The sequence below is a fragment of the Callionymus lyra genome, chromosome 2, assembly GCF_982586985.1.
Source record: "Callionymus lyra chromosome 2, fCalLyr1.hap1.1, whole genome shotgun sequence".
In the NCBI taxonomy this organism is placed as follows: Eukaryota; Metazoa; Chordata; class Actinopteri; order Syngnathiformes; family Callionymidae; genus Callionymus; species Callionymus lyra.
Genome location: NC_141819.1, coordinates 41,283,508 through 41,308,082, shown reverse-complemented (window position 1 = coordinate 41,308,082; position 24,575 = coordinate 41,283,508). Strand labels below are relative to the sequence as shown.

The 24,575-nt window shown below is 37.2% G+C and overlaps 3 protein-coding genes across 4 annotated transcripts in view; 1 reads left to right on the top strand and 2 right to left on the bottom strand.

The window, feature by feature from the left end:
- fryl (furry homolog, like) overlaps nt 1-6,895 on the bottom strand; it is a 75,500-nt gene extending 68,605 nt beyond the window's left edge. The window contains exon 1 of the mRNA XM_087785273.1: nt 6,634-6,895. The gene's annotated coding sequence lies outside the window, so the exon portion shown is untranslated. The remainder of the gene's footprint in view (nt 1-6,633) is intronic.
- Nucleotides 6,896-9,383: 2,488 nt separating this feature from the next.
- On the bottom strand, nt 9,384-11,658 carry ociad2 (OCIA domain containing 2). The gene is made up of 7 exons (XM_087783092.1): nt 11,487-11,658; nt 11,332-11,416; nt 10,070-10,123; nt 9,962-10,009; nt 9,729-9,891; nt 9,576-9,649; nt 9,384-9,465 (listed from the first exon to the last, which is right to left on the bottom strand). Exons 1-6 carry the CDS (start codon nt 11,565-11,567, stop codon nt 9,580-9,582), a joined length of 501 nt encoding a protein of 166 aa, XP_087639218.1. The 5' UTR covers nt 11,568-11,658; the 3' UTR covers nt 9,384-9,465; nt 9,576-9,579.
- Nucleotides 11,659-14,968: 3,310 nt separating this feature from the next.
- dcun1d4 (DCN1, defective in cullin neddylation 1, domain containing 4 (S. cerevisiae)) lies at nt 14,969-23,069 on the top strand. 2 transcript variants are annotated; one of them, XM_087785264.1, is made up of 12 exons: nt 14,969-15,035; nt 16,194-16,264; nt 16,343-16,382; nt 17,254-17,341; nt 17,437-17,525; nt 17,592-17,662; nt 18,595-18,686; nt 18,794-18,902; nt 20,708-20,812; nt 21,166-21,268; nt 21,343-21,502; nt 21,554-23,069. In XM_087785264.1, exons 1-11 carry the CDS (start codon nt 15,011-15,013, stop codon nt 21,396-21,398), a joined length of 849 nt encoding a protein of 282 aa, XP_087641390.1. In that variant the 5' UTR covers nt 14,969-15,010; the 3' UTR covers nt 21,399-21,502; nt 21,554-23,069. The 2 variants fall into 2 exon arrangements, with proteins under 2 accessions (XP_087641390.1, XP_087641389.1); XM_087785263.1 differs by lacking the exon at nt 14,969-15,035 and adding an exon at nt 15,777-15,975.
- Nucleotides 23,070-24,575: the final 1,506 nt, after the last annotated feature.

The following is a 24,575-nucleotide window of genomic DNA, read 5'->3' as shown; positions in this document are numbered from 1 at the left end:
AATTAATACTATAGAATAGATTTTTTTCTACCCACACTGGTACATTCTTCATGATGCACAGCAATACAAATGCAGGAGAAAACCCTTACGTGGTGTGTGTTTATAGTTTTAAAAACGATAAATCTTAATGAGTAAAATCACAAGAGGAGTTTGATTAATATAAGCTTGCACTCGAACATAGACGCATGTTCAATTAGAAATGTTCTGACAGAAGTCTGGCGTGTCAGAAAGCTTCATGCAAACCAGGGAACACAGCAGAGTGTGGTTGGTCACAAAGTGATAGGTCAATCTACTATTGGCTTCTGCCTGATTGGTTCTGTATGAGGACAGGATTAAAACCTCGAAATAATCTCAAGATTACTCCCAGCCAACAGTTACGCAAGCTTCCAGCCCGGTTAACAAGCAAAAAATATCAACGGCTTAACCACATCTGGTTAACAAAGATAGAAGCAGCGAAGCATCACCTTTGTGTCGAAGTTCAGATTCATATCAAACATGATACATTGAAAAATATTTTTAATAAGAAGCTGCTTTATGCATGTCATTCCCTTTCACACCTGTGCTACAAATAAATCCAACAATCACACATCAGACAAATTTTGTAGGAAACAAAATCCATGGTTAGTAAACCCCCTGTTCAACATTTACCTTCCCGCAATAAATGAAGACTAAATGAAGCTTTTCTTTAGAAGTGTCCCAAAGCATCTTCATTTTGATTTAGTTTTTATTTTACTAGCAAATAAAAAGAAGACCTTTAGTCTTGTATTTATTTTGGCTAAGCAAAATGTGATTTTCTTTGGGGTTTTTTATTTAATGTATTAGTTTTTTTTTTAGTAATTTTTGTTTTAATGGAAAATGGTATTGAGTATCAGATACCTTCCTGGGAATTAGGGGTGTCAACGTACATTTTTTTTCTATATGTGTAACCGAATTTTCTAATCCCGTCTCAGGTGACACAAAGAAGATTTATGATATTCAGTATGCCATATTTCTATCGCAGTTGATCTATTTACCCACTAGAAAGTTCTGTCTCAATTCAATAGCTTCAACCTAATCAATTGTAGCAGTTAGACAAAAAAAATGTATTCTTTTAGACCCACTTCAACTATGAACTAAAACATGGCAAACATTACAGAAAAATCCAATCACTTGTTTTCTTATATTTTTCAAATTATACGGCGCTCGTACAACCATAATATAAATTAAAAAACGTTTTTTTATTTTTTATTTACTTATTGGCATTTAACCCATTTTATGAAGCCTCTCGCATGGAATCAAAGCCACACTATATTTATTTAGTAATTTATGAACAAATTAATACCCTTTTTAAGTACAATAAACACTTATGTATGGATAAAATAGTTGTATATTTTTCTTATTCTTTGTCTAAAGTTTATCTTTCCATCTATCTTTTAACAACTCTTCATACAAGCTTGCAAGTTGTTGCAGTCAATTAAGTCTCAAAACGGAATTTAAACTACAGTCTACCGTTTCAGTCCAGCATCACATGACCAAAAAAAGGCACGTCTCATTGGTCAACGGCATACTGTATATTAGTGAAAAATTAAGGCAGAGGAGTAATAATATATAAACACAGTTATTGATTTTTCTTAACACAAATATATATATATATATATATATATATATACAGTATAAACATATACATATATATATATATATATATATAGATATAGTATATGTAAATGAAAGTTAAAATGGCTGAGAAATGACCCTCACGACATAGCTTTAAATTAGATTACAGATAGGTTAACCCAGAAATGTTAAGATCCTGCCTTTCATTGATACCGGAACCAAAACTAAAGAAACACAAAGATAGCAAAGCTCACTCAGAAAGAGAAGTTTGTGTGAGAACTTTTTATCTTTGGAAAAGTACGGAAAATAGGCCCAAGCGTCAAGTCACATCAACACAGCATATCCTTCAGACCAAAAACAGCAAGAATGCCGTCAGATGCAATCAATCCTTTCTCACACTAACAACCCTGTGAATAACACGTCTGACTTCCTGTTTCAGTGAACTTCAACTTCAAAACCAAAATGTTAACCTCAGAGAATGAAAAAAACAAAAAAACATCAAGCTCAATGTTCTTCTCAGCTTTAATTGAAAGGAAGCACCACAAAAGAAAACATGTTTAAATACCATCTTATATGTTGAAGGGAGATCCATACCAAAAAGCATTTGTGTATTTATGGTTCGATAGTTTAGATAGTAAGCAAATGTAAGATACATGGGGAAAGCTAAAGGTCAATGAACCACAAACAGACGGTTCAATCGTTAACTAGACTCACTCAAACATTACTTCTGAACCATGACTTTAAGTGCACGAGGCAAAGAAAGAATACAGCATTAAATAACCATATTCTTTATACATTTACATTGATCTGTTACAACCAACACAGCAAGACTAGCCTTTAGAAAAAAAAATGTTTTCTTAAGTCATTTAAGTGAAAAATACCAGAACAATAACAATAATTGAAATTAGAAATCAAGCACTTTGTCTTGAAATATTATATAGATCATGAGTTGCCCACCAGTGGAAAGAGAACAAAAAATACTTGATAAGATTAAAAAAAAAGGCTTTTGCATTTTCAAGTCATTGTTGGCAAAATGATTATCGTTTGATCCTCTCGTGATAACATTTCTTTGGCCGTGTGTATTGTAAAACAAAGTGACTTACTAGTCTTAATGCGTTTATAAAGTTGTCAGTGACCAACAGGGCGAAACCACCACAGAGGACTGAAAGGGGGGAGGCCTATATCGGGCTCCCACCACCACACTAAATGACAGGCCTAGCCCTGGTCTAATCACTACTCTAGTCATGAGCAGAAACATCGCTGGCTTTTCCTGACGGAGAGAAAGATGGATAAACTTGGAAAACGTCTCATTTCATGAGTTGTAAAATTCTCATATTCTCTTCCATGAATTGCAATACTGTGGATTTGTGGCTAGGGTAGTGTGAGTTACAGTTTAAGGGCAGTCAAAAATATCCATCATGCTCCAAAAACCTCAACCAAAACAACAAGAAAATCTTCTTAAGCAAGGCCTGCTCACAGAGCATTTCTATTTAGAGACGCATTTAATCTAATGAATGAACTGAACTAAAGGGCAGGTGAGGAATACAGAAATAGTCCACTAAAATTAAATATAAAGTAAAAGTATAATAAGTACATTTCTATTGTGGGTACGCAATAGATGTCTAAACTAAAACATATTTTTCATATAAGCCATTAAACTTTCTAGGGATGTGAGTTGTTTTTTTTCATGTATAGCATCTAACAAAATGTTTTGTAAAAAAACTTAAAAGGTGTAACAATGGATATCCAGGTGTTGGCTTCCCGTCTTTACCTCTTTAGCTCATATCCATTATGTAACTAGTTACGATCCAGATACTACAATACTAGAATGACTAAATGTCTTAAAAGCACAGGTAGTACTGTTCAAATACAACGGATTCTAAGAGACACATTCGTCTACACAGGGGATCTACTTAAGATTTTAACTATCCTAGTTTTGCACTTCCTCTTTAACCCTTTAATGAGAGAATTTGAGACATCAGAAAAAAAATAATAGTTATAAAACTTCCAATTCGTAATTTATTGTAAAAAGAAATATCAGATTTGCAGGGTTTTTGTTTTTTTTACTTATTGGCGACATGTGTGCGACTGTCAAAAGACAAATATGCAGACAATTAAATCAAGCATAGCCATCAATACTTTGAAAACAGGAATATTTGTAATTAACTTGAACTTCAAAATACTAAAATGCAAAAACTCCTTGCCTCCATCATGATAAGACACATGAATACTAATAAAGCTAGAAAATAAATCAAATTTATGAATCAAGAAAAGAAGAGCATTATCAGTCAGAGAGTGAAGTGCTGAGTGAATCCATGCAGGGGCCCCCTTAAAGAGGGGCCACATCGGGTGCAGGTTATATAGCTTAGTTTTACCAAGCCATTATGGTTTTACCGGATTAAAGCAAATGGGAATTAACTTGAACCATGACATGGATATATTGCAATCTTTAAGGGGATTTATATACCTTTCATGCATGAATCTGAACACACCACGAATCTGAATTGAGAAAGAATGAAGTTAATATATCCATGTACTTTCACTTTGACTGAGATTCCGGTCATACATCACACCCGTTAGACGCCTCCAGCCACTCCACCCCGTCTGCACTCTCCTCTTCATCCCTCTTAATCTTTGTTCCTTAGTCAAGATGACTGACCACTTGAACTCTTACTCTACCTCTACACAAAGATCATGTACATACATTTGCAAAGTTTTGTGTATTCAAATCACCCACCAGTGAACAAATACAATATTTGGTTGCGAATGTAAAATAGGTTAGTGATGCAAACATCTAACCTCGACTGACTTGAATCTCTAAAATGAATTATTGCTTTTTATGAAAAGTATTTGTTTGAGCCAATAAACCTGAACAATTTTGGATCAAAAAGCATCTTCTCAAAGGCGTTTCAAAGCATGATTTGATACTTGCAAACATTTGCTGAACAGAAGAAAGTATATGTATATATTGTTTTATTAATAGTTGTGTAAAGTAACTTATTTAGACATTAAAACATGAATAAGTTATGATAAACGTAAGCATTTTGGGGGTTAGTATTTTTTGTTGTGGTTGAATCTTGACAATAAATTTCCGTTTAACTATTCAGGGTTTTTTCCTGCTTCCCACGCCACAAAAAGCAACATTTTTCTCAAAACACATAAATACTTCTGCTAAACTATCATCACTGCTATCACTGCATACGGCAATCTGATAAAGTTTTCTTCCTTTTTAATTCTAGTTAGGGGTATTGAAGGTTTCAACTGACAATTGCAATATTTAAGGTATTTATTTGACATGTCAAGAAAGGCATGTTTTAAGAGGGGAGAGTTCAAAAGAGACAGAGAGAAGTGTTATTAGTTTTGCTACATTTTTTTTATTAGTATTTATTTACACAATTATTTTTGTTTTAACTGAAGAAATACACTGTGGTCTTACAGTGGGATCTGACATCAATTCAAAATCGTTGAAAAGGAGAATATTATAAAATATTTAGTACAGAATATAAGGATTCACTATACTGTCAAAAAGAAAAAGGAAATCTTCCAGATTGCTTTAATATCTCTCCTCAAAATCTTGTCATCACTGCATTGATGTAATCTTGCACTTCACTATATATAATAATATATTGTATTGTTGCCCCTGATAAGTTATACGCATCTCATCCGCAGATTCTTGTCAGTACACACCCCTAGAGTTTAGTCTCAACTCTTTTAAATTCAAATGTAAAACAAAATTATTTATGGACCTTCAACCATGTTTTTTCCTTGATTCCCACTTCAAACACGACCACAGATTGACCAGATCCCATTTTCTCTGTATATCAACAACACAGGGTTTCTTGGGACAAATGCTTCTTTGTACAAGTTACAGTGGTAACAACGAAGATGAAGTCTGAGACGGAATTTAGCAGACAGTTCTCCCACTGTGAGACCATACATGTTTTGACTTGATTCCCCCAAACACACAACAACTTCTGCTGGTACACTATTGGAAGGAATTATTACAATTATATGTTCAAAAGAAATGTAATTTACTTTAGGTGTGTTTTGGCAAGAATTTGTTTATACGCTACCTTCAGGATAGAATGGTAACATTACTTCTGATGGCAATACTGAAGGAACAAGGATATTTGTGGTATTTTACGAGTACTTGGACTCTGGTGTTATTGAATTTACAGACCACTCCTGACAAAGTTACAACTGATCCAATATGTATTTAAACCAAAATATATAATATATCAGCTTTAACAGCTGTTGGAGTCAAAGATATCCTCTTGTCCTCAGTCATCGCTGAGATTTCATTGATATTTAGCTGCCATCTCTATTCAAATTTCTTGAATGTTTGGCAGTTGTGAAATTGAAATGTTTTATTTACACACACTTTATTGAACTATAAGTCATAAAATAACTATGTTGTGAATTAAATGTGATTCGAAAGCCAAAAAAATAAGAAAAAGAGACATAATAAAGTTATGTTGAATATATATGCAGTATCGTGAATTAGAAAACAAACGCAATATATCGATATTTTCCACCATTATTGACAGATATTGAACACACGGTTGGTGGATTGCGTCTGTTCTCAAACCAAAATAACTTTGCCAATACAAACAAGAAGTGACGTGTTTTGAATTTAGATAAAAGTAGCCTAAAAAAAGCAGAAGTGGAAGTGGACTGAGGTGTGGTGGTCCGATCCGAACACTGAAACTACTGTGGAACAGCTAACGATGAGGACCGAGCCGGGCGGTCCTATCTGCTCACAGTTGACAAGTAAACGTCCCATAAAGCGAGAAAAGAAGCAGAGTTAGCCGGTGAGCAGGAGCACGAACACACCGAACAGAACCGTGCTTGTTTGCGAGGCAGCAAGGCGATTAACACACACTAGCACGGGAGCCAAAGTCCTTCTTTAGCATGCCAGTGCTGGTCCTTGAACGCCTCACGTCAGCCTCAAAGTTGCTCACGGCCGCGGAACTTCAAGACAAGCGTTACTACTCTGTGCAGCAAACGCCGTTTCCTCGGTTAGACCCGTGTGACTGTTACCTGTAACTTTTGTCTCGTCTTCCTCGAGCTGGGCTAGTAGGCAGCTAGCTTGCAGAGGTCCTGGCCCTCCTCCATTGGAAGGATTTGTGGTGTGATTTTTTTTTTCTCGGTCTGTTTCGGTCGGTGATGGGAAAGATCCACTGTCAGAAGGCAGCCCGTTAGACCCGCCTCTACAGCTCTCATTGGCCACAATCATGTACGCCTACTTCAAGACTAGTTTTCTATTGGTTCGTAAATGTATCAATCGTTCAAGAACTAGTTCATGATTGGATTAAAATTGACATGCTTAGGGGTACGTTTGTTTTCCACACAAGCGTACACGCTTGCTGGCTTCTTTTTTTTCTCGTAATTCTTGTTAAATCAGAAAGTTTTTTTTTAGTTATTTAGATTTTATCTTTTATGATTAGCAAATTGATTTCGCTAATTGGTTTTATCAATTAATGTCAAGACAAAAAATGATTAAATAAAGAATTGTAACCGAGCGGTCCCAAATGATGTAAAACGCAGAGTTCTTGATGCCAGTCCTCCAAACAGTCTTTATTCTCTCTTCTTACTTTCCTCTCTCCAGCGTGCTCGCAGGCACCTCTCCACCCGTGTCTCTACTCAATAACACCCCCACGTCCCAGACACGCCCCCGACACAAATATGCCCCAACACTTTTCTGGAAGACTGTTACAGAATAAATAAATGGGCAACTCAGATTTTTTTATTCTTCATATTTCGATGTAATTCAATATGAGATTCCTTTTTAAAACGAATTAAATTGAATATTCTTGTAAAACCAGAATGTTGAGTCAAACCTTTTTTTTTAATACTTTAAAGGATTTTATTATTTTATGAAGCTTATCTATAATCCAATGAAATGTGCATATCAAATAATAAATTAAATATTAACATGTACTTTTATCTTGTATTTGCCATTATATATTACGATTCAAAAAGTTACATCTTCCAACTTCAAACGTTTATGGAAAACAAATATGTTTAAAATTCTGATATACATATTATTTGTTTTAAAACTTCTAATACAGATAAAAGTTAAATAGCATCAACATAACACTAAGACATAAAAAGGAGAAACTACTATAACATAATTGATCCTGCAGTGATTGATACTCAGATGTGATGTGAGTAAGTAAGTAATATTTGTATAACGCTTTTCCAGACCAGGGTCACAAAGCGCTTATACAATAAAAACAATACTCAATAAAATAGATGCTTAAAAGGTCATGACAACACCGAGACCAACACAGGAGTCTCAGAGAATCAATGAAAAGCCTGCACGAATAAAAGTGTTTTCAGATGTTTCTTGAAGGAGTCAGTAGATCTATTAAGCGCAAAGAGAGAGGAAGATCGTTCCAAAGCTTAGGAGCAACAGCCTGGAAGGATTTCTCTCCTCTGGTCCTGAACCGTGTGCGAGGAAGCATGAATAGCTCTGAAAGTAAGAACCATACTTTTTAAAACTGATCCTGAAAGAAACTGGCAGCCAGTGAAGAGTTTTAAGGATCGGAGAAATGTGTGTTCTTCTACTAGAGCGGGTCACAATCCTCGCTGCAGAGTTCTGAATCCACTGCAGGCGAAACAGATCCTTCTTGTTAAGACATGAAAATAAATTGTTACAATAGTCCAGGCGAGAAGACACAAACGCATGGATTACAAGCTTCAGATCATGTTGTGATAACGTTTTCCTAAATGTGATGCTTAACCCTTGTGTTATCTCAGGGTCATGGTGACCCAACGGCCCAAAACAAATGTGTATCCCTTGTGTTGTCTCTGGGTCAAGGTGAATGACCACATATGTATTTATGGAAGGCAGGGAGGTTGTTCACCTTGACCATGAGACAACATAATGTTTAATAATAATAATCACAATTTAGTTTAATATATGAACAAATGTACAAACATAAATTGAGTAACCATGATTATTTGAGATTCATATTTATCAAATATAATATCACATTTTAAAAATTCAAAACATACCGGTTGTCTTTCTGTTGCTAGTAAGAAAGTTCAGACAACATTTATTTTAGTTTGTGGTTTTATAGAACTAATTTGAACATATTTTATTTATGAACAGATTAAAAAAAGACTTGTGTTTCACTCCATTATGACGTAATAATGGCTTCACTCCTCCTCCAGCCAGCTGTCATCACGCCCCGCTTTGTTTATTCAAGTCCCTTGGAGGTGGAGACTTCCAGGAATGATGACACACAGTGACAAACCTTGATTTTTGACAGTAGGGTGGGCATGGTTGTGGTAAATAAGATTTAATCTCCAGAAAAACAAGTATTTTCATTGGGCTGGGCTTAAGCACATTTTCTAATGTAAATATTTAAACGAAAAGAGAATTTTGTAGAAACAAACACATACTGATGAGTACAATAGAGGTACAAGAGCTATTCGAGTCACACTTAAATCAACACATTAGGGTCGTTTAACTTTTAACTTTATGTGCACATATTTTATAAATAAACAAATTTACACATTTACACATTTTAAATACAAATTTTGCATATCTTATAATAAATATAATACTTTTACTTTTGGCATATACTTGTAGTCTTTCGTTAATTATCTGTATTATGATCACCAGTAAGTAGGTGAAGTGAAACAGAATTTAACTCTAAACAAATGTAAAAACATTAATGGAATCTACGAATAACATTCACTAAAGTATTATATAATCTGGACTATTTGATCTGAGATCAGGTTTAAATAATGGTAAAAAAAAAAAAAAAAACAGGCTGAAATGGACGTATATATGTTTATTGCATCCTCATGTTGTTAAAAAAAATCTTTACACATTATGCAGGCAAACCTCCAGCGGTGATTCTGTGAAGAATTATAAAAATAAATAAAAATAAAAATAAGTACAACTGTGAAGTGAACCTCATAAAATTTAAGAAAACATTTCCTCATGATCGTACAAATTATCCATTCACCTCTCTATGCCTTCACTTCTTCTGCAGGAGTCGCTGGAGTTTTCTTGCATTCTTCACACACGTGATGACAGTGTCTGTCGAGCCAACAGAGTGAAACGCAAATGTCAGATTTTCAAACTTTGATTTTTCAATGCTGTGCCAAAATAGACTTACCTGTGTCCTGGCCCGCGAGGACCAGAGCCTTTCCAGTTGAAGGGACCCCCCTCAGACCAGGGTCCCACAGGTGGTCGTCCCTCAAAGCCGAGCGACTCTAACTTGTTGCGGCATGTTCTCATGTAAGACGCTTTTCCTACCAAGAAACCGAGTAACCCGGCAACTGCGGAAGAAATGTCTGTCACACCTAAATGTCGATAGAATTGAAAAAAATGTCAAACTGAAAAGTTTACCTGCTAGTTTGGGAAAAGGACCAAAGCGCTTTGATGACGACAAGGTACCTAAACAAGAATACATTGAATTAAATCAAATCTCTTTTGATAATAAACAATTACATTTACCTTGTTTGATCAGAAGTCCGGTTACGGCCATGCTTCCCAAGGACAGAGGAAGAGCTGAAGAATAAAATGAATTTTGTTAATAATAACATTTCTGCATTTCCTTTTGTCGGACTTCAATCGGGTCTTCTTGAATTTCAGGACGGGCAAGTAAAACTTGGGCATCCCTGACACAAAAAAAACAAGGAGTCAAAAATCGCTTTGTTCTTACTGAGCTAAAATGATCTCGATTAATCAGACACACAGTAGAGTTTGAAAAATGTAATCTGGACCAAAATTATCAGGATTTGGAAATTATATTTATTATTTATTCAGGAACAGGTAACCTACTGTTGTGGTGTTTTTTCAAAACTATTTTTGATTGTATCACACACACCGTTTGAAATCCAGATTACCACTGCTTTAAATGGACATATCACAATGCGGGCTACTGACAATGTAAAGAACAACAGTTTATTTTTTACATTTTTTTGAGACGGATTAAAATGACAAAAACATCAACTTCTATTTATGATTTATTTTACGGCCACTAATCTGAAGTATTCATGAACAAATAAATTGTATATATTTAAAAAAAAAGTATTACATTTTAAAAAATGGGTACGTGTCCAATTGATAGAAAGATAGAGCTTTTTTACGACCTCCACCAATGCATATGTATTTATGGAAGCCAGGGAGGTCAATCATCTTGACCAAGAGACAACACTAGGGATGCAAAATGATATATGTTTTGGGGCTTTCGGGTCACTTTGACCGTGAGATAACATAAGGGTAAATCACATGGTAAAATGGTTGACAAAATAAAGAATGTTTAGGGTTAGAAAGTGTGTTGAGCTCTGGCATATATACTCCTTTTGAACAAACCAATATGTGATCCAATCCCATAACCAAAATATGATCAGATTAACTTTGAACGATTTGCCCGATTGTTTGACCTCTACACACTCAGGTCGGATCATAATCTCACCTTTATGCTCAGAGTCTGCCACTCCCTGCAACATGCCCACGCCTAGATGTTGACTTAAGGTCACAACTGTAGGTGCATTTTTGGTAATGAATGTTGTTTAAAAAACCCTGACCTGATGTGCGTGTGTGCATGTGCGTAAAGAATGTAAACACAGGGCTTTTAGCAACAAAAGAGTGTTGAGAGGCGACCGAGAAAAGCCAGTCGGTTCATCGCTCAACTATTACACCCAAAGGTTCTGAAATACACTTTGACAGAAGACAATTAGCTTTTTACTTTTCTTGAATTTGTGTGTTTATACCTCGGTACCAGGTGCTTTCTTTCTGACATTCCATCCAAACCTTTCTCATTTCCCCCCTGTGGACGTGATGGTCACCCAGAGGACACTGTAACGCACAAAGAGGACATCGAAGGTGCAAATAAAAGCAGAAATAAACTTGGTAAAACTCGACTAACCTTCCAATCTCCTTTCTTTCCAGCAGCTGGAGCTGCTTCCTCCTTCTTCACATCGTGTTGCTCAGTCGTGCCGGAGCTCATGTTGTAGGATGGCAGGATTCTTTGAACGTCCAACAGCTTTCCCTCAAATAAAGAACACAAACTTCCTCTCTTGCCCTCACTTAAACTGCTAATAATTGCTCCTCCCTGCACTTTGCTTTAAGCCCCGCCCACTGTAGAAAACAAATCAAGTCTCATTTATCATAGTCTATGAAGAAACCTCCCACTACCAGCAGCAGCACACCTACGTTAATAACTGATACATGTATGGTTTATCTTTCTGTGATCTCGTTTTGTTCCAGAACATTCGTATCAGTCAACTTGGCTGCATTTTCTTCTTAATCACCAGACAGTAATCATGGCTCATACATTCTTACGGTTCGAATTACACACAGCAGTTACCACTTATTTTCACTTGGACTTAAAGTATATTCAAGTATGAGAAAGAGTCAAAAGGACCTCAATGAATGATTACAAATGAAAAAAGATTTACTTACATGCCTAAAACCTGGCTTTTCTGAGCCATATGTAGTGTTTGTTTAAATAATCATTTAGATCATAGCTCTGTCTGCTTTTCAAAAAGGATAAAAAAGACAATAAACACCCCTATATGTTGAGTTCTTGGTCTCTTGGTCTATTCAGTATATTAGAGGTATGATACGTATCACGATACAGGGGCAACAATGACTCCTCTCGTCCTCAGTTATCGCCGGGATCTTGCTGGATTTCATTGTTTCTTTAGTGGCAGACGACGTATTGACTGCTGCCATCTAGCGGGCGGGAGTATAGTTGATCATGAGAATGTATTGCATACTCAATGTATTGCATACTTAAGAAATGTATTGCATACTTAATAAATGTCATTTTCCCATAATTTCATCACCTTTTGTTAATTGTAGGGGGCGCAAAAGGGCCAGAATACCCAATGAAAATTCTGAAATTCTCTAAGTTTGGTGACATTTATAATATCTTTAATACGTTCTAAATTAGGGCCAGAGATAATAAGACAATTATTTTAACCGGTAGCACTAATAACGCACCCCTGTTCCCCGTATTAGTTAAAAGCTTTCTTTCAAAAACAATTTTAATGACAATCTTTTGAAAATGGTCATGAAGTCTATTGACCTCTCAGTGAACGTTTTAGGGGGGAGGTTAAAGGTCAATTCCATCAGGTCAAAGGAAATGGGGCATAAGACCCCCATGTAATTTAAATAATATTTATTAAATATTAATTAAGATTTATTTTCATAATTTCAGTCCCTTTCTGTGATCGTATTACTCATGATCCACCCAAGTTGACTTCAAAATGAAAAAGGCTTTGTTACACATTAACAGAAGAGTCTTATGTAACGATGAGCGAAGCTACGCTGAGGTTCAGGTCATAGTTTGCTCCTGGTATGAATCAGAATAAATGAACAAAATGATTAATAATACAACCAATAAAAATCCTAATCATTGTAAATGAGTTGCAACGTAAGCGTGACTCGACTGATTTGCAATTTCCTCTGATTACGTCACATGTTACACTGACCAATGGGCAACACTTTTCTTGTCTTTCAACGTAAAAAAGGGTTTGGTGCTCACATATACAGACAAAAGAATCCAGAAATTCCAGTTGTTAGGCTCATATTTATTAGGGGTGTTTATTGACAAGAATTTATACTATAAGGATATATTGTGATACTGTAGGAACAAGGATATACTGCGTTTGTTTTAAATAATATAATTGTGGGTAAATAGTCATAGCATAGTCAACACACAATGAAGAAGACCAAGAAGACGAGAACGTATCTATATTGGTATTTCACAAGAGAAGAAATACAAGCATTTGCAGGATATTAACAAGTAAAATGGATTAAGAAATGAACTGTTAAAATGCATCCTTAAATATTTGCATGTATTTTTAATTTTAAAAAGTGTTGCAGAATAATCTATATGGTATCAAGAATAAAAAATGTCACAATGTTTATCAATATTTTTACATAAAAAATTAGTGACATTGCCATGAGCAGGAATTATTTAAATGTAACTAAGTAAGTCAGTAAGTAAATTATATTTGTAGAGCGCTTTTCCAGACCAGTGTCACAAAGCGCTTAAACAATCAAAACAAAACTCAATAAAATATATACTTAAAAGGTCAAAATAACACCGAGAACAACACAGGAGTCTCAGAAAATCTAGGAAAAGCCTGCATGGTATGCATTAAAAGTTCTGCTGTGTTTTGGTGACCTAGTTAATGAATTATCGTGTTGGTCCTAAACAATAATCTAATATTGCTGTAAAAAATGTTTGATGATGTCAATGAAAATGAAAATAAAGTTCAAAAAATTATATTTCTTAAAACTGAATTAAATAAATGCAGACTCCAAAAACGAGTTGAGCAGTTTAAACTCAAACAATCAAAGTGAATAAAGACCTTTTGAAAAGCTTTTTTTTTTTAAACGTCGAAATTAGACATAAACACACATACACAGGCCATGCATGGGACAATTGAGGTCAGCGAGTGCACTGGTCACTGGCCATCAATGCTAAACCAGAACAGGCTCACAATAGAGTTCCCACCAGGATGGTCAGAGGGGTTCAGGTCACATGGGTTCAGGTCACATGTGAGGAAACCTCAGAGCAATAATGAATGTTGAATAATAACTATTCTAAGTGTGCGTTTAAAGTATTAGATTGCAGATTTATTTTTGCTTGTTTTTTGGTTGTTAATGACTGTTTTATGTGATTCATATCCAAGAGAGGTACTTATGAACATAATTTCTTTACATATACTTATTTAATTTTTATGTAATTGTAATTGTATGCCCATTTTAATTCACGAGTCACCTATTCTATTAATCCAATTTTATTTTATTTAATGTATTCTATTTTAGAGTTGATTTACAATACAGGCAATCAAAGGTTTCATATTCTAACTGTGAAGGTAATGAAGCAGGTAGAAATAACAACAGAATGTTACACATGGTTTAAACACTATATTAATGTAATGATATCATCTAATTCAGAGAGTAGTACAGTAAAATAAACATTAAAATGTGTAACGGTAGCTTGCTAAAGTAATGTTATGGAGACAGGTTCGTAGATAAGAAGGTTTAGTGAATAATGATTGACCAAAAAAGATGATATTACTACGACTCATGACGAACTTCATCCTGACCAATAAGATGCCATCGTGGGACGGGTTAAAGCTTGCACGAGGAAATTCACATGATTGACACGACGGTAAAAAACTCTTAACCAATCCCGTCCACAGGTGCTTCACGCTGTTTGCAAATTCAAACCAATCGAATCGCGGATGGGGCGGGCTCTATTTCATTGTGCACACACTTTTCAAATGACACTTCCAGGAGCCAATCAGCGGAGGCTAAGGGTGGCCTCCGCGCTGACTCGGTTTCAATCATCTTTTTTGTGGGCGGGACTTGGACAACGAGGCTCCGCCTATTGGCCGGTCTGCGGACTTCCCACAGTCAGTTGTATGTTTCATGAAAATGCACTCTGATGCGGCAAGTAAGTACAGATGGATCCTTCCTCGCATGAATGTTTACCTTTGATACTTAGTTGCTCGTAGACAAGCAGCCATGACCAGTGTGTTCTACTTGAATACAAGCTTCGATACACACATATATGAATCTAGTTATTGCTCTCTTTGTATCTTCCACTGCTGTCTTTGGCGACAACAAAGGAAGAATAGCGACTGAAAATGAATTCAAAATGAAGACAAAATTGTGGTTTATGAATAGAAAACAATCTCCTAGCCTTTATGTAAGTGTAGTTTTTGTCGTGCTTTGTTAATAAAGCTCGATTGAAATCTTGACGCGTTGAGATATTGTATGCTTTTTTAAATGCTGAAATGCAAATTCAATCCTGTCACTGGAGCAAACGGAGCGCCTTCTTTAGAGCATGTTTAATACAAGATATATTGCGTAGGATTTCAGTGAAGGAAAATTGTGACGCAGTTGTGTAAAACATCTTTCATTGCCTGCTGCAGCGATGCAATATGGTCTCTGCGTCATTTACGTTAGCTTCTACACATGCCTCGCGCAACGCGTTCTTTAAAAGTATACGAAGATCACTGTGAGTTATTTTCAGGAACAACCTATGGAACCTTTTAAATCAGTTTGTGGTAATGCTGAGGGTGTAGATGAGTCTGAGAGGAATAACTAACGCTTTAGACCATGGGAGTTGTAGTTTTGCTTTTGGAGCGCTGCATTGATTCGCGATAGCGCAGTATACGGAAATGGACTACAAATCCCATACGCCCAACTCTCTGGATACTTTCTAAACTCTGTGCAAGTTGCGCGTTTGCGTTGCTATTTTAGGTATGCAGCTAGTGCTATCTGCTCGGTCGTGTGTTGCTCGGTTTGTCCCAGTTCTCGCTTGAAATATCAACTTTAGCATTCGATGGCATGAGTCGGGCGAGTCTGCGCAGATGACATTTGGTGACAAGGTAGCAAGTGGTGTCGTTTATTTTGTGTCGAAATGCGCAGTTTTGTCTCCCAGATTCGTGTACAACACCGTCAATATTCCATCGTAAACATGAGTGATAAACCCTCGTTTAATATTACCATGACGAAAGTTAACTGTTTTTTTAACATGTAGTGGTAAAACGTCACGAGCTCGTTCTTCCTATATATTTAGGTTCATTGTTTCATTCTTTGATTTCAGGTTTTCCGCTGAATTCCCACTTGACAACACTGGCTAACATCCATAAGATCCACCATACACTGCATAGGCTGGTAAAACATCAGTCAACATATGTGGTTCTTGACATTTTCCTCATTCCAGTGTCAAACCTGTGACGTTTGTTTTGGTAGAACTTGACTGAAGAAGTTGGACAGGGCAGCCATCCTTCAGGTACTACCGTCTTTATGCTGCCATTTTACTTTGTTGACACACATTCTTATCAAATAAAGCACAGAAAGTGAAGAAAAAAGTCACATCTTAATCAAAGTAGTCACAAATAAGTTTGTCATGGGGTTGTTGGCTCTTTTCAAATTCAGAAATCCCTCATAAAAGCTAGGTTATTCAGCCAAATTATATTTTTCTAACCAAGTTTGATGGTAAAGTTGTAACACGGTCGTATGACATTGAGTTTAATGAAAAACTCAACATCTCTCATGTCCTTCTTGAACTCTTTTGAGAACGAGGAGATTAAACCGGACAAAAAGGTGAGCACCAGGAGTCCTTGTGTGCACCAATTTAATATCAGCATTTTATTCATAGTCTGACCTTCAGATGGAAACGGTTGAAAATAAAATTGCGTACAGGGATCAAATATACTTATATATAACGCTAACTCAGCAAGTGCTCTTTACTAGTTTCTCAGTAAGATGATCCACATAGAATTTGTGTTTCACTCATTTACACTAGTATACAGGTTCATCTTTATAAATAAACATGTACTGAAACATGTGTCTGGACATCTCAAGAGTCACAGGCTAATGTCACTTTGGAGCAAAAAAGATCTTCTTTCAAAATAAGTCACATTACAAGTCTTTTCAAACCAATACGACCTAATGGCTTCATATCTTATCTTATAGCTTCACTGTTAAAGGTTTCATCTGGATCATTGGATCAGCTGATTATTATTAAACTAAAAGTGTAGCAAACTGTTGCAACACTTTCCTTCTGTCATTACAAAATATTTTATTCAACACTCTTTTCTATGTTTATTTATGTGTTGAAATCATGTTGACGTCTACTTATGTTGTGTGTCTTTCCTCAGCTTGCTGCTCTAGAGCCATGCCTCCTAGGAAAAAGAGGAGACCATCAGCTGGAGATGACCTGTCAGCAAAGAAGAGTCGCCAGGAAAGGTGGGATACTTGAACTTTGATAATAAATAAATCTTACTGGAATCGTACAGTTCCAGTGTAATGTGCCATCAATGTGACCTCGTTTGTTTCATCAGTGTTTTCAGGAAGCATGAACCGTCACAGATTCGTGAAGAGGACACATTTTCCAATAAAAGGTGTTTGGAATGGTTCTATGAATACGCAGGTGAGCATCTTAAGAGTTCATCAGCAACGACCCTGAAATGTTTGACTTATTGTTATCTGATTGTAGGCTGTGACGATGTTGTGGGTCCTGACGGGATGGAGAAATTCTGCGAGGACATCGGAGTTGAACCGGAAAACGTAAGTATAGTCTGTACTAGAGCACAAATCTAACAGTACACCTCATTTGTCCAACTCATGGCCGCAGTATTACACTGCGTGGCTCCACAGAATTACTCCACAAGGCTCTGCAGTATTACTCCGCGAGGCTTAGTAGTATTACTCCACCTAGCTCCACAGTATTACTCCGCAAGGCTCTGCAGTATTACTAGGTGAGGCTCTCCAGTATTAATCCTCAAGGCTCCACATTATTAATCCGCAGGCTCTGTAGTATTATTCGGGAGGCTTCGTAGTATTACTTAGCGAAGCTCCACAGTATTCCTCCACGGCGCTCCACAGTATTACTCAGGGAAGCTCTGGATGTGCACTCCGTAAGGCTCCACAGTATTACTCTGCGAGGCTCTGCTGTAGTCCCCTGCGTTACTTCTCAATATTCCTCTGCTACGCTCTGCAGTAGTACTCCCCGATGATCTGCAGTATTACTCCGCGAGGCTCCGCAGTATTACTCCACAAGGCCCTGCAGTATTACTCCGCGATGCTTAGTAGTATTACTCCACTTGGCTCTGCAGTATTACTCCCCAAGCCACCGCAGTATTCCTCGGGACGCTCTGCAGTATTACTCTGCGAGGCTCTGTAGTATTACTCTGCGACATTCCGCAGTAGTACACTTCAAGTATTTTTGTTATTGACTGACTATGGAGCCTCGTGGAGTAATACTAATAGTAGATACTGTACTTTAACACAATAATACAAGCATCTCAAAATGGCCCAAGTTAAGAGTCATGCTTACAAAGCGGATTACAAACTCGACTTGCCCAGTAGTAACAAAATTCCTGTGGAAATTGATCTTAAAAGAATAAAAAGACAATATCATAATCTGAGGCATATTTCCTGTTAGATGCATGTTTGACAGAGGATGGAAGGATATCTTTTGTGGGTGTTCGTGTGTTCAGGTGGTGATGCTGGTCCTCGCGTGGAAGCTGGACGCCCAGAGTATGGGATACTTCACCCTGCAGGAGTGGCTCAGAGGCATGGGCTCACTCCAGTACGTTGAACTGCTTTCTGTTGTTTTTCTTGCTCAGCAACATGTTTCCAACATGCTCTTCAGTCTGAGGAGCGTCTATCCTAAGAGGATCTTCTCTCTGTTGTCAGGTGCGACTCCACAGAGAGGCTGAGGAACTCGCTGGACTATCTGCGATCTGTCCTGAACGACAGCACAAGCTTTAAACTCATTTATAGATATGCCTTTGACTTTGCACGGGTGAGTTGAGCATATCTTTCACTTGTTAACGTCTTGTTAACGTGTACGACCATCGACATGTAAACCTGTGGCTTTAGACTGATGGGTGACAAATATGATTTCTGTGTCTCAGCTTGACATTCTTGAACTATCAGAAGACATTTAGAACTTGAGCTAATTGAGAGAAGTATATCTGTAAAGTCATTATTCTCATTATTTTAGCTTCATGTATGCCAGAGGTGTTTTCCAAGAGCCTACTTTGGATGACATTTATTGATCTTTTCACTAAGAGGATGTAACAAAGGATGGCTATTATCATATCACTGGGTGCAAATGATGTTGAGATAAATGATGGAAAGAAATAAAAGACTTGGGCATGATTTTGAACATGCCTTTGTGACTTCAGCAAGATATGTTGTCTACATAAGCGTGAACGAGCGTGTCATAAACATGTCACAGGATTTGTCATGAACTTAAAAGACATGTTGAAGTAACATTATTGTTCATGAAAAATCATTATATGTTACACTTTTGGTAAAGTTTTTAATGTTTCCAGAAAATTGTGAAAAAAATAATTTTGGCGATTATTATTGACAGATGGACGATATTAAAATCTAAACGGATCTTTTGCACAATAACAATATATAACGGAACTCATTGGTTCATTACCATCTGTCTTTCTTGTGAAGGATCTGGTTTTGAACTACCTCCCTACTTTTGTACTTGCGTATAATCTGTATTTGATCGGTGAACTTTCTTGTGCAAACTACTGCATATTTATTTAGTGTTAACACATAGGCTGTATGTTGAAATAATTGGTAAACGAACAGAAGATGATCTTATCTTTCCTTATGATTCGCCGTGAAACTGATTAATATATACACAACTTGATGGTGTTGATATAAACTTCTATTGATGACAGTCGTCCTCTGAAGACTGTCATCAGTGAGCAGAGAAGCAGATTTAGTGCACGAATGCTCCTTCCCATGATGCAAAACTAATAGACTCAAGGACTCATTCATTCCTCGTGCTATTAGATTGTACAATTCTGAGTTCGGGTGCAGGAGTGGAGTGAAAGTATCATGATGTTCTATTCTATGTTGGTCTTTTTATCATTTGTCTTTTTTTTAATTTTTCTTTGATCTATGTTCTTTATCTTTAGACTTGGATTGTATCATCTTGTTCTTTCTCTTTATTTCTCTTCGCTCTTGTCCTTATTTTATTTTTATGAAAAATTGCTGTATTTGCTGTGGCCAATTGGGAAAAAAAAAAAAAATCCCGAAGGAGACCTGCTGAGGGATCAATAAAGTTCTACCTAACCTATTCAAAGCTCCATATTATGCTCAGAGGACTTTAATCAACATTAGGACCCAATAGAAGGCATTTAATTTGACAAGATATTAAAAATTGGATAATATAAAATTATTTTCAAAAAGTTTATCTGATTGCAGTGTGGATAAGATGATATAACCTGTATTCGTCTGCCAGTGGTATGGAAAGTGCACTGAAGAAAATATGCCCAGAGAAGGAAAGGAGTGAGGGAGAGAGTAAGAAAAACACCAATTTCTTCATGAGAAGGACAAATTGTTAAGACGCAGTGAGTGCTGTTACCCATTTGTATTGTGACCGCAGTAGGTAGAGACGAATGTTAAACTGATCTATTGTGTTTTGTGAGGTATGATAGAAAAAAATATACCATAAACCATAAGCACAATCATTAAAAAAAACAGACATTTGAGTTTCTTTCAAAAGACTTCTCATTCAAGCTTAAAAGTTGGACGTGATGTTTTCATTGCATTTGAAGAACTTTTTTTTTTTAAATCAAGGAAAAAGATCAGAGAAGTTTGGATCTGAACACAGCCAAGTGCATGCTGGGACTTCTTTTAGGAAAGACATGGCCCCTGTTTCCTGTCTTTAATCAATTTCTAGAGGTAAGAACCTTTTCTACAGATCATTTCTCTGTCCTCACAACCCTTCAAATGCAATGTTATGAGGTGGTTGATAATAAATGCATGTCTACATCAGTGGTCCCAATGTTGCCTCATAGAAAAAAATGTGGTATTTTCTATGAGGCAACATTAGTCTGTGACGCTTGACACATGAAGATGCTTGTTTCAGTGGAATTTACTAAAAAATAATCTTGTAAACTAGTGAAAATTCGTGACACACAAACTATCTAATTTATTTTATTTTTTATCTAAAGGTCAGTCAGGGAGTAAAAGGCTGAGATTGAAAAAGTTCGGCCTTCATGATATTGATAGTATGTCTGACTGATATGTTTCAGCAATCCAAGTACAAAGTCATCAACAAAGACCAGTGGTGTAACGTATTAGAGTTCAGCAGGACAATCAACCTGGACCTCAGTAACTACGACGAGGACGGTGCCTGTAAGTGAACAAATGTTTCTCTTAATAACCTAGAATATATTATTAAAATACATTTGTTTTCAACCTTCTTTCAGGGCCGGTTTTGTTGGACGAGTTTGTGGAATGGTACAAAGAGAGACAGATGTTATAGCTGCCAACATGTAAAACTAGTTCTAACTGTGACAACGATGGCTTTGAGAATCAAAATCCAATAAGTAAACGATACAAAAAACCATGGTAGAGTTGTGACGGAGAGTGCTTCCTGAGAAGAGAGATGGGGGGGTGGGGAGGGAGGGAGGGAGGGAGGTCTGGGGTGAGAATTATGATCCCGATACGGTTGCATTCCCAAGTCTGCAGCAGACTCATCTCACTGTGACCTTCATGTTGCTGCCTGCTTTAAAGGGTCAAACATGGACTAGAAAAGTTTAGGAAATGTTGTCCGGACAAGATACACGTCATGCAGTTCGACATAACTCGTGGTCGGTAAGAACCAAAGCACATTGTGTCAAATGGTTGACGGTATGTTGACGAGCCGGCGTTGTCTACTCTCCATGTGTGCCAGTGATCCTCTCTCCCTCCCCTTCCTCCCACTCTTTCTACTACTTTGGATGCTAACGGCTAGCTGGGTGCCGGCGAAGGCTCCAGACCTCGCAACACTCATTTAGCATTGCTGCTTTCAAAACTCTTATCACAACGCAATGAGTCGCCACGTGTGCTCGATGGGCGCATCGTGGTCACGTGACTCGTCGCTGTATCGTTGTGTTGTTAAGAGTGTAACTGTGCCTCAAAACTTGGACGTCACTTTTTTTTTTTGTCATACACAACAAAACCCAAATACATGATTGTGTACACACACACGCACACACACACGGATACACACACACAGTACTTGAGTGGTCAGGGATTCTTTCAGGTCGAGGGATGCGCGTTCAGATGACAATAGAGCTAGTCCATGTCCCTTTTGTCTAAATGTGGAATCTGTTTTGTCTTCCTTAGCCAGTCGGTAGTTCAGTGTCTTGGATTAGTAGCATCCCTGCAAACACTGACAGTGTTAATTGGACTCCAGTGAAAGACCAGAGACCCTCTCAGGATGAGGACGAGGTCCGAAGGGGCCGAGTTAAAGGGTAGGATTGCTAAAGCACCACTTTGCACCAACTGTAGATCTTGTTGAAAACAGATGCTGACGGTTTGAAATAGTGCGATGATGCTATGCTGTTATTTTTCTGCCTAGTGTTACGTTCTTGTACAAATGTGTCTTTGACTATGATGTGATGCTAAATTGTAAAAAAAAAAAAAAAAAACATTTGCATGCAGGCGCAAATAAAGCCTTTTGTGAAAGGATGAGATTTTTAAAGTATATTTTCAAACGTTTTTTGTTAATGTACAGAAGATGTGCGAGCGCTTTTTTGTTTAGTTTTAGTAAATCAGGATTCTAAATAATTTCATGATCTTGTTTATCAAGAATGCACCTGTAACCTCATCCTGGAACAAGAGCGACTCTCCTGCATTTACAGACACACAAACGGCTGACTTGTATTATTTTATTTATTTACCAGTGAGTTCCAAACAAGATTTTCTTTCTTTTGTGACAAGAAATCAAAAGTGAAATTATTTCATTTAGAACATAAAACAATTAAAATAAATACACAGTCAAATCGGAGGAGTTGTCATGAAATGTTTTGTGTTGGTCATCGTTAGTAAATCTCTCCAACAATGCAGGAGAAGCCTTGTTGCAACTGTATATATGTATGTAAACTATGTGTCTATATGTTTCCACTATAACCTGTGTCTATAAACTTAAATAAAATGGTTTATTAACTTACATGTTTGTGTTATTTACATCAGTGTCCACCGTTTTTTTTCAAACAAACTTAAAGCCGCACCAAGTAAGAAACAAAATTGTTGTGTCCCACCCCCAGTGTTACAAAAGTGTAATTGCAACATTTAGCTTGTGCACTTGGATTGTTTTGTCTTCTGTGAAGCTTCAAAAAGTACTTTTGATAAAATGACTGTAATCACCAGCTATTACAATAAATACTGAAGAATAAAGGTTACATGATCTCTTTTACATTAAACAACAGATTTATCTAATCAATAATGTATGTTTAAACTGTCTGTCATGTACTGAGGATGCTTTCTTTTTTAACTATATTCCCCGGATTCTTCTGTTTTCCTCACTGAAACATTCACTGTGGTGTCATTGGAATTGGAGGTGGGAGCCCGCTTGGAATATCATCATCAAAAACTCCAACATTTTTGGAATGACTATCATATTCCAACAAGCCTGTACTCTTTTTCTCATAGACTGGCGGAAGATATTGGAGATCTGCTACTAGAGTTCTCCCTTGTTGGTCAGTGCTATCAGGCAATGCTCCGAGCAAATCTCCGCTGTCCGAGTCCCATATCCTTCTCTCTGTAGACATGGCTTTGAGGGCACCGAAGCCTCTTCTTTCTGTCTGCGGCTTGTAAAACATGTCGAAAGGAATATCAGCTGACGAGTGTTTGTCATCAGGTCTGCTTCTCCGTTTCTCCTGGTCTTGTATTAAAACAGCATCACTCTGGCTCAAAGGCTTGGAAGAGAAGTCCACCAGCTCCAAAGGTGTAGACAATGAACTGAAATCCACCCGTTTTGTTTTGGACAGAGAAGTTTCACTCCACCACTGCTCTGGTGTTACTTCTTCTGAGCTGTACTTTTTCCAACCATTGCTCTCCAAACTGGTCACTGGATCCGTCTTTTCGGCAATGACGGTATTTCTGTCCCTGACACTGAATGATTGACTCTGATTTGTATCCTCCAATATTTTTGTCCTTCTGTATCTCCCAGAGTCACTCTGTACTGAAGTTTGCTTATTCACAATCAAGATATCTTCTGTCTTCGTGCTGGACAGACTTCTTTCTTCATCACTCTCACTACTTGAAGAAGACTTTTGATGTTGTTTCCGTAAAGTGGGAGTTTTTGCTCCCGACTGGGAGTACTTGCTGAGTACCTGCTCACTTGTGGGTACAGTGTTGAACGAACCGATGTCTGATCTTGAAGTTTCTTTTCTGATGTCCGTTATTCTAAACTGGGTCCTGCTGTTACCCATCACATTGCTTTCACTCCCGGAGGTGTAAGGGGATTCGGAGAGAGGAGACGAAAGCGGAGTGGCGCCGGTTGAAGCACTCGTGCGGCGTCTTCTGGATTTAGAGGAGCCGAGGTTCATTGTTGCCCATTGTGACTGAAGTTCTAAATCTGTCAATTTTCCGCTGTTGCTAAAAGGATCATCCATTGATGATTTGGAAGACAGTGGTGATGCTCTGAAATCTAGGCGCCCCTTAGGATGTCTTC

What these genes read in the sequence shown, in the direction of transcription:
- ociad2 (XM_087783092.1), bottom strand. Translation starts at nt 11,567, where the DNA reads ATGAGCTCCGGCACGACTGAGCAACACGATGTGAAGAAGGAGGAAGCA. An exon ending in GAAAGAAAGGAGATTGGAAG is followed by an intron (nt 11,417 to 11,486) that starts GTTAGTCGAGTT and finishes TGTGCGTTACAG; the next exon opens with TGTCCTCTGGGTGACCATCA. An exon ending in TCCTTTTCCCAAACTAGCAG is followed by an intron (nt 9,892 to 9,961) that starts GTAAACTTTTCA and finishes TTTCTTCCGCAG; the next exon opens with TTGCCGGGTTACTCGGTTTC.
- dcun1d4 (XM_087785264.1), top strand. Translation starts at nt 15,011, where the DNA reads ATGAAAATGCACTCTGATGCGGCAA. An exon ending in ACCATACACTGCATAGGCTG is followed by an intron (nt 16,265 to 16,342) that starts GTAAAACATCAG and finishes TTGTTTTGGTAG; the next exon opens with AACTTGACTGAAGAAGTTGG. An exon ending in ATGCCTTTGACTTTGCACGG is followed by an intron (nt 18,903 to 20,707) that starts GTGAGTTGAGCA and finishes TTTTAAATCAAG; the next exon opens with GAAAAAGATCAGAGAAGTTT.